This window comes from Mustela lutreola, chromosome 15, assembly GCF_030435805.1.
Source record: "Mustela lutreola isolate mMusLut2 chromosome 15, mMusLut2.pri, whole genome shotgun sequence".
Taxonomy (NCBI): Eukaryota; Metazoa; Chordata; class Mammalia; order Carnivora; family Mustelidae; genus Mustela; species Mustela lutreola.
The window spans coordinates 24524970-24542900 of record NC_081304.1 but is presented as its reverse complement, the minus strand read 5'-3'; the positions used below and the strand labels follow the sequence as shown (position 1 = coordinate 24542900).

The following is a 17931-nucleotide window of genomic DNA, read 5'->3' as shown; positions in this document are numbered from 1 at the left end:
CCTTCCCAGTGCTCATATCCAATCATTAAAATAGACTTTAAAAAAATATAAAATCTGCCTGAGAACGATGGGAATCAGGGATAGTACAATGGTCAGCCCCTATCCCGCTGAGCATTCAGTACCACCCATGTGCACCTAGATGGGGAGGAGGACACGAATGGGGCAGGGAATCTTGGTGGGGACGTCCCGACCGAGTGGAGAAAACTTTAATCACGCCAATTTTTCACCCCGGTGATCTGAACTAGACCAGCCGTAGGGCACTCCTTTTAAACGTGGATTACTATATATTTTAATCGTATTTCCCCCCCCATTCTTTATTCCTTGCTGTTCCTATCGGTTGGTTAGGGAAGGAGCGGAATTAGACTACAGATGCTGGTGTGTCTTCTCCTTTGAATCAGTAACGTAAGCAAAGCAGTGCACTGGTTCCCACTTTTTCTGGTAGCAGTACAGATAAAACAATCCGTGTGACTATAGAAAAAGGCTGTACAGGAACAGGCTATGTCAGGGCATGAGAATAGAGGTATTTTAATCAATGGACCAAGTAGGAGAAGGCTGGAAGGATTTTAGGGTCGAGAAGCAAACCATCCTTTGAGGCTGATTGAAACACCCCTCTTAAGTGATTGAAAAAACCTGAAGGAAATTTTATTTCTCTTCCCACTGGGGTCTGACCCACCCTCTCGGTGGGACCTGGAGAACTTACTTCAACAATCCACGTTTAAAAGCACCCTGAGCTAGAATCGCCATGGTGACACCCTGAGGGGCGGGCAGTGTCGGGCCAATTGGTTGGGCGTGTGGGGCCGAGGGATCAGGGTTCCTCACTGGAACGTCTTTTCTCAAGCAAGTGGGCAAACCTGATCTACATCCCGGCCCAAGTGTCCCTGATTCCCACTCATTCTCAGGCCTGCTGGGGAGAACGCGCTCTCGACTTCAGCCCGTTGTCCTTGAGTCGATGTGACAGGGAGGGGCTGGTCACTTCCTCCGTGCCTGGGCCTGGTTACTCTGTCCCTTTTGGTGCAGCTGTTTAACTTGGGCCAGGATGTCTCGTATCTTCCGCTGTGCCATCTGCAGGAAAACCAGAGAAGAGGCCAGAGTGAAGAACCCCTTGAGGATCCCCCAAAGGAGCCCCCAAAGGTAAGGACTTAGACACCGGCAACAAGCGCAACAGGAAGAGCGAGGGTGAGTGGGACCCGAAGTTTCTCTGCCTCCCCGTGGGCCCTGAACACCCCTGGTGGGGGGGGGGGGGGCAGAGGGGGACGCCTGAAGGTGGGGTGGGGGGAGCCAGAATACAAACTCAATTCACCAGAATTGAAAAACTGACAATAGTTGCCACACACGCTACTGAACCCCAAACAGAACTCCCGGGGTTTCCAGGAGGGTGTCTGGTCGGAGGGTCATCATTCGGGAGACCTCGCAAATCAGACTCCCCGCTATGTGTGCGAACATCTCCAGCCAAAGGGATGAAGTCCTGTCCAGACACGGATTTACAAATCAAACAGTGAAACCTAAGCAATGAACAAAAGACCCAAGGATCTGTCTCTTAGAGTCTTTCCCTCTCAAAGGTGCTTCGCTAAGAACAGAGCTCTGCCAGGGAAGCCAAATGGAACAGGAGGCGCCCCTAACCACTGACCAGAATTGCTTCCTTCCATAAACAGAGTGCTCAGTTTCCTGGTGCAAGAGAAAGGTGGTGGAGGTGGGGGAAAGGCTGTGGACTTGGGATCCTCGTACTTCCCATGCAGTCGGCCGCACGCAGATGATTTACAGAAGGTTTCCCTGATTCTCATTCTAACACACAAAAAACGCATGCATCCCTGCACCCCCGATGCCCCCGTCGGCACTGGGAACATCCTGGCCCAGTGCATCCTTGGATCTATCCTTCACGCTACCACACTGTACAATGAGGCTGTCAGGGGATTAAGTGAGCTCATATATGTGAGCCACACGGAACGGTGCTCCATGTATCAGAGGCACGCAGGAATCTAGGATACTATCATGGCTCTTGTTCTCCGAGGACTGCCATGGGAAGTTTCTCAGCCCAGGCCACACAGCAGAAAGGCCACATGGGGTCTGAGCTCCAAGCCCTCTGCCTCCAAATCCCCTCTCCTGGTGCTGCATGGCCACACCACACTGGGAACCGAGAGCCGGGAACTGGGGTTCTGGTTCTGGGTTCCTGTCCTGCCCTTGACCGTGTAGGCAGCATCAAGCTTAGGAAGCTGCCTATTCTCTCAACAGAAGGGCTCATGTCCAGGAGTCCCCATATCCCTTCCAGTTCCACCGCCAGAGGATTTCAGGGCAACCCCACTACCTTCCAATCAACCTTTTTCTGCCTTTTTGAGATTCAGAGCATTTGAACCTAATATCCACCCTCTTTCCAGACTCCAGTCCCAATGCGGGGCTGTGCTGACTGGCCCACGGAAGTGGTGTGGGGATGGGGAGTTCTGGAATGGGACAGCAGAACCGGACTCAGGGATGGAGGTAGTCACTGTAAGAAAGCCAAAGGGACTGCACTGGCACAAGACGGGGGAGTGCCCTGTGTACCTGGCTGGCATAAAAATGCCCAATGATCTTGACGATGACCTGGTCATTCTCATCCGGAGTCTGGTCTCTTGGCACCACCACCTCGGCCGCTGTCAAATTCTGCAACTCATTTACCTGGGCGGGGTGGAGGGCAGAGAGCAGCTTAGGGTGCTTTCCGGAAAGCACAGAAGGGGGCTGGAGGGAGGGGCAGAAGCCAAGTCCCAAGCAGGTAACTGGAGGACCGGGAGCCGGGCTAGGGAGGAGAATTAGGTAAAGGAGCAAGTGGGGGTCCTCAGGTCCTACAGGGTAGGGGAGGAGGAGGCCAGGGCAGAGCTGTGCGGTGTGGGCACTGCGACGCAGCACGTCCATCCCTGGCCCTCCAGGCTCACCGTTTTGCCACCTTTGCCAATGACTCTGCCAGCAGCGGACGCCGGCACCCGGATGTGGGTCTCTAGCTTCACTTCCTCCTTGGGACCAAAGAAGTTCTCCTCCTTGAGTTTTCCATAGATTCTTCCCTGAGCCTGAGAGGAGGAGGTCCTTATGAACCAGCGGGCCCCACACGACAGAAGGGAAAGCAAAGGACCGCCCGACCGGAGCCCCCAAGGTGCACCCGGATCCCCTTTCGTCCCACAGGCCCGGCTCAACCATTTACACCAGGGGATGCGAAAATGGCCCATGAGCAGCGACCTGTTCCTTCTGCTTCCTTGTAATGCTGGAGAGCCCGGGTACAGTAGCTGAACACATACTTCCAGGGACAATTCAGAAGCTACAAACCCCTGCAGGCTCTGGGAGGATCATGAACAAGGCAGCTGATCAAGTCAGCCAGAGGACAGGCTGCTGGTTTTTATCTTTTTATTTTTATTTATTTATTTATTTATTTTTAAAGATTTTATTTATTTATTTGACAGACAGAGATCATAAGTAGGCAGAGAGGCAGGCAGAGAGAGGAAGCAGGCTTCCCGCCGAGCAGAGAGCCCGATGTGGGGCTCCATCCCAGGACCCTGGGATCATGACCTGAGCTGAAGGCAGAGGCTTTAACCCACTGAGCCACCCAGGTGCCCCTATTCATTTAGTTTTTAAAGATTTTATTTATTTGACGGGTAGAGATCACAAGTAGCAGGCAGCCCCCACAGCCTCTAGAGTGTCCCCGGTTCTCTAGCCCTGCCTAGGTCAGGAGGAGCCAACGGGTTGCTCTCTGACTCTGTGACCACCAGTTCAGGGACCCAGCAAAGCAGCAGGACATAAAGAAAGAAAGGAGAGGAGGGAATTGGGCATCAAAGATCTTCCTAAGGGAAATCGGACACAAGAAAGAAGCCCTCAGCATTCCTTCTGTCCCAGACTTCTGTTCACCTTCAGAAGTAAAGAGCAAAGAAGTCAACAGAAATGGAGTCTGATGCCAAACTGACAGCCAGCACCGCAGTGCTGCCCTCGGGTCCCCCCAGCTAGCTCAGTCAGCCGGACAGGAGACTCTTCCTCTCAGGGTTGTGGCTGCAAGCCCCACGCTAGGTGTAGGGGTTACTTAAATAAATAAAAACTAAAATAAAGTGTTATGTAGGGGCGCCTAGGTGGCTCAGTGGGTTAAGCCTCTGCCTTCAGCTCAGGTCATGATCTCAACGTCCTAAGATCGAGCCCCGCGTCAGGCTCTCTGCTCAGCAGAAAGCCTACTTCCTCCTCTCTCTCTGCCTGCTTGTGATCTCTGTCTGTCAAATAAATAAAATCTTTTTTAAAAAAGCAGGGGGTGCTCAGTGGATTAAACCTCTGCCTCTGGCTCAGGTCATAATCCTAGGTCCTGGGATAGAGCTTTGTATCGGGCTCTCTGCTCAGCATGGAGCCTGCTTTCCGCCCACCCACCCGCCCCCCGCTCTGCCTGCTACTTGTGATCTCTACCCGTCAAATAAATAAAATCTTTAAAAACTAAATGAATAGGGGCACCTGGGTGGCTCAGTGGGTTAAAGCCTCTGCCTTCAGCTCAGGTCATGATCCCAGGGTCCTGGGATGGAGCCCCACATCGGGCTCTCTGCTCGGCGGGAAGCCTGCTTCCTCCTCTCTCTCTCTCTCTGCCTGCCTCTCTGCCTACTTATGATCTCTGTCTGTCAAATAAATAAATAAAATCTTTAAAAATAAATAAATAAATAAATGAAAATAAAAAGATAAAAACTAAATGAATTAAAATAAAAATGAAATGAAAAGATGAAGGTGTTCTGCAGATTTCCATTCCCACCCAACCTCGATTCCTTCCCTTAGAAAAACAAAGATGAGAACCTTAAATTGGGCTTCTGGGGGTCCAGTGATGATGACCATACGAACTTTGGAATCAGGAGTTTCAGGAGGAGCAATCTAGAAAGGAAAGAACTGGTCAAAGAGGTGCCCCCTACCTCCACCGAGCTCCCCACCACCACCTCAATTCCACCACCTACTTCCGAGGGCCAGGAGAAGCAAGAACAAAGACCCTGAGGCCCAAGGGCACTGCCCCTGCACCAAAAATGTGATAAGGACGTGTGCGTGTTGTGTGTGCGCCAGGGACAGTCCCTAAGCAGGGCCTCCCCACCGCCCACCCTATCAGCTCCCTGGGGAGGCTTCCGTGGGGTCCCGCTCAGAGTGGGGGCACAGACAAAATGCCCACGGCAAGGAGGGCAGGGACCACACCGGCAGAAAAGAATCCCTGTGTCTGACCAAGTCCTTTAGGACCACCGACACTACTGGATTTAGGCTTGTGAAGCTTAGCTGTTTAGCTTGTGTCTCCTCTCTGCACCAGACCCCGGCCAAGGAAGGCGTAAAGACAGCTGGCACCTGCCGCAACCACTGAGCGCCAGGCACTGGCCAAGCGGGGGACCCCCGACTGCCTCACTTTGTGGCGCTCGGACTGGGACTGCAGTCACAAGGGATCGGGGGCTGAGGCTCCAGGGCTGGGGGCTGAACCCACGTCAGTCCATGCCAGAACCTAAGCTCTCCTCCCAAGCTGCAACTCTGCCTGCTCCCTCCCCCGGGAGCCCGGGAGCCCCAAAGGCCCAGGGCAAGGTCGAATGCAAAGGGGACGGGGACAAGCAGAGAAAGAAGCCACCGAAGAGCGGCCCCATGGGGCATCCAGGAAGAAAGGCTGACAGGGTGGAAGCAGAGCGCTCCCCTCTTCCCAGGACCTGGAAGGAGGCAGAGCAGGTCACCTTAATGGAGGCGCTGGCGAAGCGCGAGAGCTGTTTGATGTGCTGTCCCTTCTTCCCGATGATGGCCCCCACCGCCTGCGCTGGGATGAACACCTGCACCGTCTCCTGCTCCGGGGCCTGCTGCCGGGGCAGGGCGTGTTATCACCGGGGGCAGGGTACGGCCTAGCGCCCTTCCACCCCCCAGGCAAACGTCCTCAAAGAGAAGGAGCCAGACACTGGGCGGCCAACATGGGCGACCCGCGCCGGGGCTCTCCCCGGGGCCAAAAGGGACAAGGGACAGTGCTGCCAGCGGCCAGTGCACATGGCTGGAAACACTGCACAAGAGGGGCATCCCAGACCTCCCTTCCCTCCTCCCTCTCTGCAGGCTCCTGCAGGGGACTTGAACCTAAGGGAGGCCGTGGAAGGGCCCCACAGGGCCCCCTGTCAGGAAATCTTGTACCTACCATAAAGGAGCTGTAGGGAGCAGCCCCAGTGACGCTGCTGGGAGGTGGCGGGACCGCGCTGGACGAAGCTGGAAAAAGACCTACGGCCGCCAGGTTCAGGCCGGGTATGAGATGTGACTGCAGCTGGGGAAGGAAGGTGAGGAGGGAAGAGGTCAGCTCGTGCTGCAGGGCCCAGCTGAACCCACAGAGCAGTGCTGGGGTTGAGGGGGTGCAAACACAGCAGAACTGGGTGCTTCTGCACAAAGCATTCCTGCCCTTCTGGCTCTCGAACGCGCGCGCGCACACACACACACACACACACACACACACACACACACACGGCGTGGGGCTGTGAGCAATGGGACATGACCGCTGGATCAAGAACCAGCAACACCAACCAGAAGGGTCAACCAGACCCTCAGATGTCCCACCTCCCTGGTGCCTTATTCCACTAACCCTGCCTGCACCGGAAAATTCCCATGAGAAGGCACAGCAAGGACAGATCTCCGTTAGACCTCCAGGGCTCACCTGTTTTCCTGTACCCCACATGCTCACTCTCCTTTTAAAAAAATCGGCTGAGGGACACCTGGGTGGCTCAGTCGGTTGACTGTCTGCCTTTGGCTCAGGTCATGATCCTGGGATCCTGGGATCAAGTCCCACATCAGGCTCTCTGCTAAGCAGGGAGCATGCTTCTCCCTCTCCCTCCGCCACTCATCCTCATTCTCAAAAATAAAGTCTTTAAAAATGAACAAATGAATGAAAACTTAATTTTAAAAAATCAGGGATGCCGGGGCGCCTGGGTGGCTCAGTGGGTTAAAGCCTCTGCCTTCAGCTCAGGTCATGATCCCAGGGTTCTGGGATCAAGCCCCGCATCAGGCTCTCTGCTAGGCAGGGAGCCTGCTTCCTCCTCTCTCTCTCTGCCTGCTTCTCTGCCTACTTGTGATCTGTCTGTCAAATAAATAGGTAAAATCTTAAAAAATAATAAAAATAAAAATAATTTAAAAATCAGGGATGCCTTCGGCTTGGGTCATGATCCCAGGGCCCTGGGATGGAGCCCCACATCGGGCTCTCTGCTCTGCAGGAGGCCTATTCTCCCTCTCCTACCTCCCTTGCTTGTGTTCCCTCTCTCTCACTGTGTCTCTGTCGAAAAAATAAATAAAATCCTTAAAAAAAAAAAAAAAAAGTTAAAAAATCAGATGAGGAGTGCCTGGCTGGCTCAGATGTTAAGCGTACAACTCTGGACTTTGGCTCAGGTCATGATCTCAGGGTTGTGGGATCAAGCCCCACACTGGGATCCACACCCAATGCAGAATCTTCTTAGTCCCTGCCCCCCTCTCACTGCTTCTTCCCCTGCTTGCCCTGGCTCTCCTGCCCTCTTTTATCTCTGGAATAAATAAGTAAAATCTTAAAAAACAAAGGAGATAAAAATTATGGTCCCTCTCCTCACTGAAGGACCCACAACACCAATTTTATAGGAAGACCACAAACCTCAAAGCCCCTGATGAAACCCAACCCACACCTCAGGAATCAGATCAAGAATCTCTATTCATTAAACCTCAAAGATCTGGAGGACTGGAAATCCAAAGGTGTGTGGCCTGCCCATCCCACGTGCAGGACCCCTTCTTCCGTGCCGCAGGCCCAGAGTGTCAGGGGAAGCAGCGGCACCGGGCACTCACACTCATGGCGGCCACGTCGTTCTCATAGGCCTCCCGAACCTTCTTCATGATCTCCTGCTCGGCCCTGCAGCAGTTCTCGATGGCACCCTTCACGGTGATGGTCCTCTCGGGATTATAGAGGGTGAGGTCCTGCAACCTGGCGGGACAGCAGGGCTGCGTCACCCTCCCACCAGCGAGAGGCCCCCGGCTGGGCACCAGCCCCAGACACAGCTCCTGTAGGTTGCGTCCCTGTCGGCAAACAGCTCCCCGTGTCTCTGGCCTTCAGTCTGTCACTGGGGCAGGGCGGGGGCAAGCCAGGTACAGGGAGAGGAGAACACCCGACTGAAACCCCCCGATTTGCGAGGAGCCCGATCACAGACCGCTTTTCAGCATCGGTAAAGCAAAGAGGACGCTCAGGACTGGAGGTTTCTCCAGTGGTTCTAGGCGACCCATCTCCTAGGCTTTCAGAACGGAGCGAGTCTGGGATGAAATGCCGAGGCACAGTGCTCACCTAAGAGGTAACTGGTCTGCCTGGCTCCGGTTCTCCCGGGAGGGGCGGGCCAGGACACAGGGGAGCACACACTTAATCCTCAGGAGTGGGGCCTGGGTGGGTCTGCTTCTTGCAGCCTGGCAAACATGCCTGAGACTGCCATCCCCCTCCCGGCCCCACCCCCAACCCTGCTGCAGGCTCTCCGAGATGCAGGCATCAGGCGTGATGGGCAGCCCAGAGGACGGAAGGATGTGCTCCAGCAACCCCAGCCCTCATAGAGATAACCAGTCTTTGCCACTTCACTGATCCTGCTTCCCTAGGGCAGAAACTGCATCCAACTTACGGCCCCAGTATTAAGGCTCACTACTGACACACCGCCGCCCCCCAGCAGCCCCCTCACAGAGAGGTAACTGGGAGCCTTACGAGGAGATGGTGATCTTCGTCTCGGTGTCCTGCTCTACTTTCTTCAGATTGCGCCCTTCCTTGCCAATGAGACGCCCCACAAAGTTATTATGGGCCAGGATCTTCAGGGGAACCTCGTCAGCCCTTCGGAAGGAGGGAGAGACAAGAGCTGTTAAACGGGGGGGGGGGGGGGGGCACGCAGAGACTCGGTCAGCCCGCCACTACAGACGTACGGTTTCCAGGACCAACCAACCACGGCACAAAACTACTTTTGAGGGGCACCTGGGTGGTTCAGTGGGTTAAGCCTCTGCCTTCAGCTTAGGTCCTGATCTCAGGGTCCTGAGATTGAGCCCCACATCGGGCTCTCTGCTCAGTAGGGAGCCTGCTTCCCTTCCTCTCTCTGCCTGCCTCTTTGCCTACTTGTGATCTCTGTCAAATAAATAAGTAAAATCTTAAAAAAAAAAAAAAAAAACCTACTTTTGAAATGATTATGAAAATCAACAAATTGGTGGTTGCTTAGTTAGTGCTAGAGAAATGGGGAAGCGCGGACGAGCCACCAAGGGGCACAGGGACTACCAGAGCAACGGCCGTGCTCATTATCCTAATTGGGGTGATCATTTCAGGGGCACGTGCATATTAATACTCATTCAACTGTTTACTATAAAATAGCCACCCCACAGCCCTTTCGGCCGGAACCGCCATCTTCCAGTAATTTGCCAAAATGACTAACACAAAGGGAAAGAGGAGAGGTACCCGGTACATGTTCTCTAGGCCTTTTAGAAAACATGGGGTTGTGCCTTTGGCCACATACATGCAAATCTACAAGAAAGGTGATGTTGTGGACATCAAGGGAATGGGCACTGTTCCAAAGAGAATGCCCCACAAATGTTACCATGGCAAAACTGGAAGAGTCTACAATGTTACTCAGCATGCTGTTGGTATTGTTGTAAACAAACAAGTTAAGGGCAAGATTCTTGCCAAGAGAATTAATGTCCGCATTGAGCATATTAAACATTCAAAGAGCCGAGGTAGCTTCCTGAAGCGTGTCAAGGAAAATGATCAGAAAAAGAAGGAAGCCAAAGAGAAAGGTACTTGAGTTCAGCTGACGCGCCAGAGAAGCACATTTCGTGAGAACCAATGGAAAAGAGCCCGAACTGCTGGAACCCATTCCCTATGAATTTATGGCATGATAAATAAAAAGAAAATAAAAGACCTCAAAAAAAGAAAAAAAAAAAAAAAAGCCACACCACAGAATTCCATGCTGCGTTAGAAAGAATGAGGCGGGTGATTAACTGCTGATCCATAAATGGGAAAAAAGCGAACGACAGAACACGTTCACTATGGTCCTATTTGTGCTGGAACACGTACAAGGGCCCACACACACCTGTGCATACGTACGTCCGTGGACCAACGCGCGCACACACGCCTGTAAATGCACAGAATCGCTAAAAGGGTACACGGGTGTAACTTGTAGGAAAAAGGACCTCATGTTTCAGTTTATGTCTTGTCTCCTCTCTATCTCCATATTCTTGCGAATAAAGTGTGTCAGAGCAGAGGAGGGCGGCCATCCCCTCCTCCTGAGAAAAGCTGAGTGAAAGCCTTACGTTTTGGTGTCCTTGGCTTCCTTGTGCATGATCTCCAAGATCATCTTACAGGCAGACGAGCAGCCCTCCGGGGTCGAGTGGACGCTGATGGCCTTCTCCGCAGCACCTGCGTTCTCTTTCCTGTGCACGTCTATCCTGAGGACCACAAGGTCAAGGATGGTTAGGGGTCCCCGGTGAAACCCGGAGTCTTCTTCACCCTCCTGGCCAACTCTCCTCAACCCAAAGTCCAGAAACGGCTCTTAGAACAAGTTCAAGGGCAGAAGTGGGAAGGGCAGAGAAAGGTTCAGGGGAACCTGGGCCAGCCCACTGAATGAGTGAGGAACGGCAGTGGCGTCTGGCATGGGAACACAGGGCTGGCAATCAGCAGCCCACAGGTCTGAAGCTGCATTTCCTGCCCCCCGTGAAACAACTATAAAGGGAAGGCACACTGTTCCAAATTAAAAGTAAATAATTAAGGATGCATTTGGAATAAGGACATGATGTGACCTGTTCTTTTCCAGAGTACCCTGATCAGCTATAAAGATTAGAAAAGAGGGGTCAAGAATATGCAAATTAAAAAAAAAAAAGAAAGTCTGGGATGCCTTGGTGGCTCAGTCAGTTGAGCGGCTGCCTTCGGCTCGGGTCATGAGCCCAGGGTCCTGGGATCTAGTCCTACATCAGGCTCCTTGCTCCCTGCTTCTCTCTCTGCCTCTGCCTGCTTCTCTGCCTATTCGTGCTGACAAATAAATTAATACAATCTTTAAAAAAGAAAAAAAGTCCAGTTTTTAAAAAGAGATTAGAGGGGTAGCAGTGGTGGAACAGGAGATGGGGCAGGATGGTGACCTATCACTGAGGGCTGGCTTTGGCCAGGCTGCCCATCCCAGGGGCCACCAGCAGACTTTGTGGCTGACTCACCCAGATTCGGTCTGCCTGAGGACACTTCCTACAAGAAATTCTAGAATGCCTCCTACTAATAATGGTGTGGCCCAGCCACTGCCAGCAAATGGCATACCCCAGGTCCATTCAACCTCCCCAACAGCCCCACCTTTCCAGGAGGCTGAAATTGGAGCAGTGACCATCCCCCTTCCCCAATGAAAAGGGAACACATTCCAGGAAACATTTCCTGAAAGGTGTATACTGAGACATGCCCAGTGTACAACCAGGAGGCACCCCAGCTCCCACAGCCCCGCAGCCAAAACTCACTTGGACTGGGTCTGTTTCGTGATGTTTCGTATGGTGGCCCCCTCCTTGCCGATGATGGCACCCACATACTGGGTGGGCACCAGGAGCCGCAGGGGGATATCCACTTGCTGCTGCTTGGCTGGGGCCCCCGCTGCCACAGGGGAGCCCTGGCGGGGCTGACCCCGAGAGCCAAAGCCGCCTCGACGCCCATTCTCAGGACCCTGTGCTATCTGCTCGTCAGGAATGTAGGAGACCTTCAAGGCGTGGTTCTCCAGCTGGTGGCCATTCAGCTTCATGATAGCTCTGAGGACAGAGGGAGAATCTACTGGTCTTTCCAGTCCATGCCAATCACACCAAAGGCCCTCCGTGTGTGAAGCCCTCTGGGGTACAACTTGGAACACACTGAAAGCAAGGGAGATGACCACCTACCCACCACTCCCACCTCCACCTCAGAGAATTGTCCAGTCTAAATGGCTGAAAGCATCAAAGGGAAACCTAAATAATTTATTCTCAATGAATTTCGAATTGGATTAGTTCCAGCCAGAACTACGTATCACAGGTTACTCTAAGAACCACATGCGATTCGCGGTAAGTAAATAAATATAATAAACACATGATGAAAGAAGAGACTTTGGGGCGCCTGGGTGGCTCAGTGGGTTAAGCCTCTGCCTTCGGCTCAGGTCATGATCCCAGGGGCCGGGGATCGAGTCCCGCATAGGGCTCTCTGCTCAGCAGGGAGCCTGCTTCTCCTCATCTCTCTCTCTGTCTGTCTCTCTGCCTATTTGTGATCTCTCTCTCTCTGTCAAATAAATAAATAAAATCTTTAAGGAAAAAAAAAAAAAGAAAGAAGAGATTTGTTTTTACACCTGTTGAGTCTGAGCCTGGCACCTTCCATATCAGAGGAAACTGTTGCTTGAGGGGTGGGGGAGCTGGAGACCGAACATCCTGCTTACAGTCTGGAAGTTGGAGTTAAAGCTATCTGGAATGTCTGAAAAATCAAGCTTCCTCCCATCCCACAGCAGCCGATGCAGGTCAGAAATGTTAACCAGGCAGCAACAGGCCGTGGGGAGTCAGCCGGGGTTGACATGACCTTTAGAGCCAGGCTAAGGAAGAGGCAACAGGGACGTCCAGAAAATTCTGAGCTCAAGAGCCACTTAAAAAAAAATGCAGGCATGGGGCACCTGGGTGGCTCAGGGGGTTAAGCCTCTGCCTTTGGCTCGGGTCATGATCCCAAGGTCCTGGGATAGAGCTCCATGTCCGGCTCTCGGCTCAGCGGGGAGCCTGCTTCCCTCCCTCTCTCTGCCTATTTGTGGTCTCTGTTAAATTAAAAAAAAAAAAAAAGCGGGCAGAGCTCCTGGCAGGTTCAGTCAGTAGAGTGTGCTAACTCTTGATCTCGGGATCCTGCATTCAAGTACCATGTTGGGTGTAGAAATAACTTAAAAATAAACTTTAAGGGGTGCCTGGGTGGCTCAGTGGGTTAAGCCTCTACCTTCGGCTCGGGTCATGATCTCCGAGTCTTGGGATTGAGCCCCGAATCGGGCTCTCTGTTCAGCAGGGAGCCTGCTTCCCACCCCCGCCGCCTGCCTCTCTGCCTACTTGTGATCTCTCTGTGTCAAATAAATAAAAAATAAAATAAATAAAATAAACTTTAAAACAAAATAAAGAAAAACAAAAGAAAATAGGATTTGAGGAAGCGGTGGAATCCATGTACCACCAGCAGGCTAGAGGCAGCATGCTGAAGGAACAGGAAAGCTGTCAAAAGCCCAATGTTGCAAAAAGCCCGTTAACAGGTCAGATATGAACAAGTAAATGCACAGACTGTACAAGTCCGTCAGTACCAGCAGGTGAGAAGTGTAACTGCTCAACCAAAGGTCTTAAGGAGCTAGAAAGCATGCGTGTGACCGGACGAACAGGACCCTTCAAGAGCAGAAACTGGGCTCGCGGCATCACCCGCAAGAAAATGTCTGGCCACCCCCCGCCCCGCCCACCCCCCACCCCCGCCACCCCCCCCATCCCTGCCACATCAGAACACGAACAAATCCCTTCTGTGAATCCCGCAGTTCCTCCTCATTACCACTAGATGGCGCCGTCAACACGGCAAAGGACCCTGCCAGGGCAACTAGACATCCCAAAGAAAGCCCACCTTTTCTCCAAGAGGATTTCCCACCTTTCCTGCGAAGGTCTCTCTGGGTCCTTTCCCGTCCATGATTTGCTATCAACCCTGATGAGTTTCTGAACCCTTGAGACCCGTGAACCAAAAAAAGTCTGTGACTGGCTGTCACCATAACAGAACCCAAGCAGGCACTCTTGCCTGCCTCCAGGTGCCCCATGAAGACCCTCCCCACCCCACTTTCCAGCCCACTCACTGCCTGGTCTGTTCCCGGTTGGAATAGGTGACATTCACCACGGCCGTCTCACTCTCGGTGTTCACTGGGGGAGCAAAACAGAGTCCAAGGTTAGAGCAACGCAATCCGGAGATGCCACCAATGAACTTCAAAGTGTCAAAAGCTCATCCTTCCAGGTTAGAAGACATTGAATGTGTTGAAAGAAGGAAAGACCTGAAAGACAAGGCAAGCTACCCACCCTCTGGAGAGGCCAGTCTCTCCAGAACTAGAAAATTCAAATTAACCTTTTTTCATTTTCCCATCCCTGTCTTCCTCTAAATTTCCCCCTGGCCAGCACCTCCCAGCCCCCGACCCCACACTGGGCAACCAAATGGTGCGGTCAGCACAGCAGTTAGGCAGCAGGGAGAGCACACACACCGGGTCTGGGATTTCCCGTTTATTCTTGGGAAGTTAAACTTTGTCAAAAATCCACACACATCGGCGCCTGGATGGCTCAATGGGTTAAAGCCTCTGCTTTTGGCTCAGGTCATGATCCCAGCGTCCTGGGATTGAGCCCCACATCGGGCTCTCTGCTCAGCGGGAAGCCTGCTTCCCCCTCTCTGCCTGCCTCTCTGCCTACTTGTGACCTCTGTCAAATAAATGAATAAAATCTTTAAAAAATAAAAAAATCCACACACAGTAAGATCAGCAATTTACGGAAGCAAACATGGCAAACATGGTCTGTAAGCATATGGCAAAAAGACCCACTTCCACTGCAGACCATCCTCAAGGACAGACAGACCACAAGTAAGCTATCATAAACTAAGCTAAACGGGCTAAGAGGAGTAGCTACTAGGGAACTGAGGGGTGGCAATTTCCTGACTCCGTCCTCCACACCTCTTGGCAGTGAAACCGTCTTCCACACCTCTTGGCAGTGAAAATGCACATTCTATCCATCATAAATAAATTCATGGTGCCTGCCATGAATCCCATCCAATCCTCTGTTCTTACCATGAAACCTCTTGGTCTTCATTCATTTGATTCTGCCATATACTCTTTCCTACAGGGAGAGACTGGGCTGGACAACAGAATTCCAGGCGATCTGAGGGCATGTTTCTTATTTTAAATTAGTAAAATTAACCTGTCTTGTGTCTGTCTTTTGATTCGGGGTTCCCTGGGCCAGCTTAGCCCTGGGGTGGAGGACAGTGACAAAAACCAAGCCTCTGTCCCACTCACCCGAGGATAACAAATGCTCAGCAGAGACCACTCTAAGCCCCTCTGGCCTTCATCCACAGAGCTCCCCGAGCTCAGGGGTGAATGAGGGAGAGTCCACAAGAACAATCTTGCCCATTAAACTGAAACACCATAATGAATGAAACCGACAAAGGCCCTGCCTTCTTGGAGCTTACATTCTAGCGGGAGAAGACAACACAAAGCACAATAAGCAAATTCTCTAGCCTATCAGAAGTTGATGAACGCCATGGAGAAATGTCAGTCAAGGTTAAAGGAGGTGGTGGGAAGAGATGCATTTTATCATTTTTTTTTAAAGATTTTATTTATTTATTTGACAGAGAGAAATCACAATTAGATGGAGAGGCAGGCAGAAAGAGAGAGAGAGAGGGAAGCAGGCTCCTCGCTGAGCAGAGAGCCCGATGCGGGACTCGATCCCAGGACCCTGAGATCATGACCTGAGCCAAAGGCAGCGGCTTAACCCACTGAGCCACCCAGGCGCCCCAGAGATGCATTTTAAATAGAGTGGACAGGGGGTGCCTGGGTGGCTCAGTGGGTTAAGCCTCTGCCTTCAGGTCAGGTCATGGTCTCATGGGCCTGGGATCGAGCCCCGCTCTCTGCTCAGCAGGGCGCCTGTTTCCCCTCTCTCTCTCTCTGCCTGCCTCTCTGCCTACTTGTGATCTCTGTCCGTCAAATAAATAAATAAAATCTTTTAAAAAATAAACAAACAGAGTAGACAGAAAGGACCTCACTTAGAAAGTGACACGAAAAGACTTTCTCTGTTGTCCAGCAAAATTAAACACTTCCTATTCTGTTCTCTCCGGGGAGCTGGTCTCCCCTCCTGATATGATGTGTTAGAGCTCCCCAGTGAGCTGTGGACAGATGTAAACTAGCTGGGCCTCGGGACCTCCCTCCCAGAGCAGCTCACGCTGAGGTTCCCAGCCAGCGGTCATTCTGGCTGTTTGTCCAGGAGTAACTCAGTCATTAGTCTAACGCGCAAGCCATACGGGGCAATGGTTATCCGTGTGTCCAGCTGGGTCCCAGCATTTACGATAAAAAGGCAACCTACAGAATCAGAGCAGGAGAACACACTTGATGGACTCAGCACTTTACCTCTGCGCAGGCTGGTATTTTAATCTATAGAGATTTCTAGATTGCGCCTTTCCATAGAAAATGGAGATAAGCGCTTAAATCTCAACAGGGTGATTTCTTTACGTTTCTCAGAGAAATACAAACTCCAACTGTATCTTCTCGGAATGGCCAAGCTCTACCTTGTATCCATCCAGCCAAAATCATCCTTATTTTTGCTCGTTTCCTCTTAAAATTATTTATAACTTGAAGCAATGGAGAAACCTCAGAAATCTCAGCAAATAGTGTATGACCCAGACTTCTTAGTATTTCTTCTGAAATACTAAACTCACTCTTGAAACACTGCGCCCTGCCCATCGCCATGCACCCAGTAATAAAATCTTTTTTTTTAATTGACCAGACATGTAGCAGACCATCAGAGCTTCTGCAAAGAGATAACCAATTACTATTCCAGCCAAATATTAAGAATCATGAAGCTTTTAAAATGCAGGAGCTGGGACACCTGGGTGGCTCAGTTGGTTAAGCGGCTGCCTTTGGCTCAGGTCATGATCCCAGCCTCCTGGGATCAAGTCCCACATCCGGCTCCTTGCTCAGGAGGGAGCCTGCTTCTCCCTCTGCCTCTGCCTGCCACTCTCTCTGCCTATGCGCTCTCTCTCTCTCTGTCAAATAAATAAATAAATAAAATCTTTAAAAAAAAAAAAAATGCAGGAGCTGCAGACTTACTTGGGCTGAGTGCCAATTTCCATGCCCATACTACTGCTCAACTCTTCAGACCTCTCTTTCTACCGTGACTGACCCCTAAGAGCCTGGGACCCCAGGCAGGAAATGGGTGATTTTTGCTCATTAAACAGGGAAACCCGCTCCAGAGAGAAGCAGCACAGCCAAAGCCAGGCCGACGTGCCTACCTCCCCCATGTGTGTATCTCCCTTCATGCCATGTTCTGTCTGTCTGTCTGCTTTTGGTATGCCAGGTGGTTGTGGTCATGGAAAACGAAGCAGAGCAGATCCCCCAAACTGCTCCAGCATGCCCCCCCCACCTCCCCACTGCCCATGGCCTCTGTACCCTTACCTTGCTCGCAGTTCTCCACTGTACCGTACTGAGCAAGCAGGCTGTCCAGCACCTAGGGGCATGGAGGAAAGAGGAGAGGAAGGCTACTCTGAGCATCCCAGGAACTGTTCACGAAGCCGGCCACCGGCCACCATCACCCCAGAGCACGGGGGCACAGGCAGAGCCTCAGGAGGGGACTGCGTAGTATGACCTGCTGGACGTACTCTTTGTAGGGTACTGATACTGCTGGTAACTTGTCGAGGTATCTTCGCAGAAATGCACTTGAGCACAACAAAAAGGCACCCAAGGGCCTTTCTGGAAGGAGATTTGGGCCTCTGGGGCCTAAGTCTGGGGCTCAGAGAACACCCTACCCACCTCCCCAATGCTTCTCCTCATAGGGACAAGCCCAAAGGGCTAACCTGGGGAGTCCCAGGCTGTGGAGGAGACCCAACCAACCTCCTTCAGCACTAGCATCCCTGGCAGACCCCCACACCACTGGGGCGGGGCAGGGGTGGGGGATTCCCCAGTCATCTCTGCCAACTCAGACTGGCCTGGACTTCCTTTCCAGTCTCCACTTCCCCATGTCTTGCGTTGCCCCCAATCACTTACTTCCCAACGGAGCTGGGGTGGGATATTTCGAATCTGAATTTTCCGACTCCTGAAATCAAAGGGAACAGGATTAATGGTCATGAAGCTCTGGATGCTTTAGGGACCTACGACCTGGCAGTGTTTAACCCCTGTGTGCGTCTTTATCTCCCTACCTCCTGTTCAACACCGAAGTCTGAGAATCCAACAATGATAACCTCTGGGAAAGAAGGTCTGGGAGAAGGGT

At 52.1% G+C, this 17931-nt stretch overlaps 1 protein-coding gene and 1 pseudogene across 4 annotated transcripts in view; one reads left to right on the top strand and one right to left on the bottom strand.

Annotated features, from left to right (window-relative positions):
• Positions 1-790: 790 nt before the first annotated feature.
• IGF2BP1 (insulin like growth factor 2 mRNA binding protein 1) overlaps positions 791-17931 on the bottom strand; it is a 42056-nt gene continuing 24915 nt past the window's right edge. For 2 of the 4 annotated variants that reach the window (XM_059148176.1, XM_059148175.1), the window contains exons 3-15: positions 17709-17757; positions 17121-17172; positions 13776-13839; positions 11431-11712; positions 10249-10383; positions 8666-8788; positions 7774-7909; positions 6119-6241; positions 5676-5792; positions 4777-4851; positions 2904-3035; positions 2536-2649; positions 791-1062 (exon numbers count right to left, since the gene is read on the bottom strand). In XM_059148176.1, the coding sequence (XP_059004159.1) occupies positions 970-1062; positions 2536-2649; positions 2904-3035; positions 4777-4851; positions 5676-5792; positions 6119-6241; positions 7774-7909; positions 8666-8788; positions 10249-10383; positions 11431-11712; positions 13776-13839; positions 17121-17172; positions 17709-17757 (1495 nt within the window). In that variant the 3' untranslated portion in view covers positions 791-969. Of the gene's footprint in view, positions 1063-2535; positions 2650-2903; positions 3036-4776; positions 4852-5675; positions 5796-6118; positions 6242-7773; positions 7910-8665; positions 8789-10248; positions 10384-11430; positions 11713-13775; positions 13840-17120; positions 17173-17708; positions 17758-17931 lie in introns of all 4 variants that reach the window. The other 2 variants (XM_059148174.1, XM_059148177.1) reach the window with 2 other exon arrangements.
• Positions 9363-9876, top strand: LOC131815962 (large ribosomal subunit protein eL21-like; annotated as a pseudogene).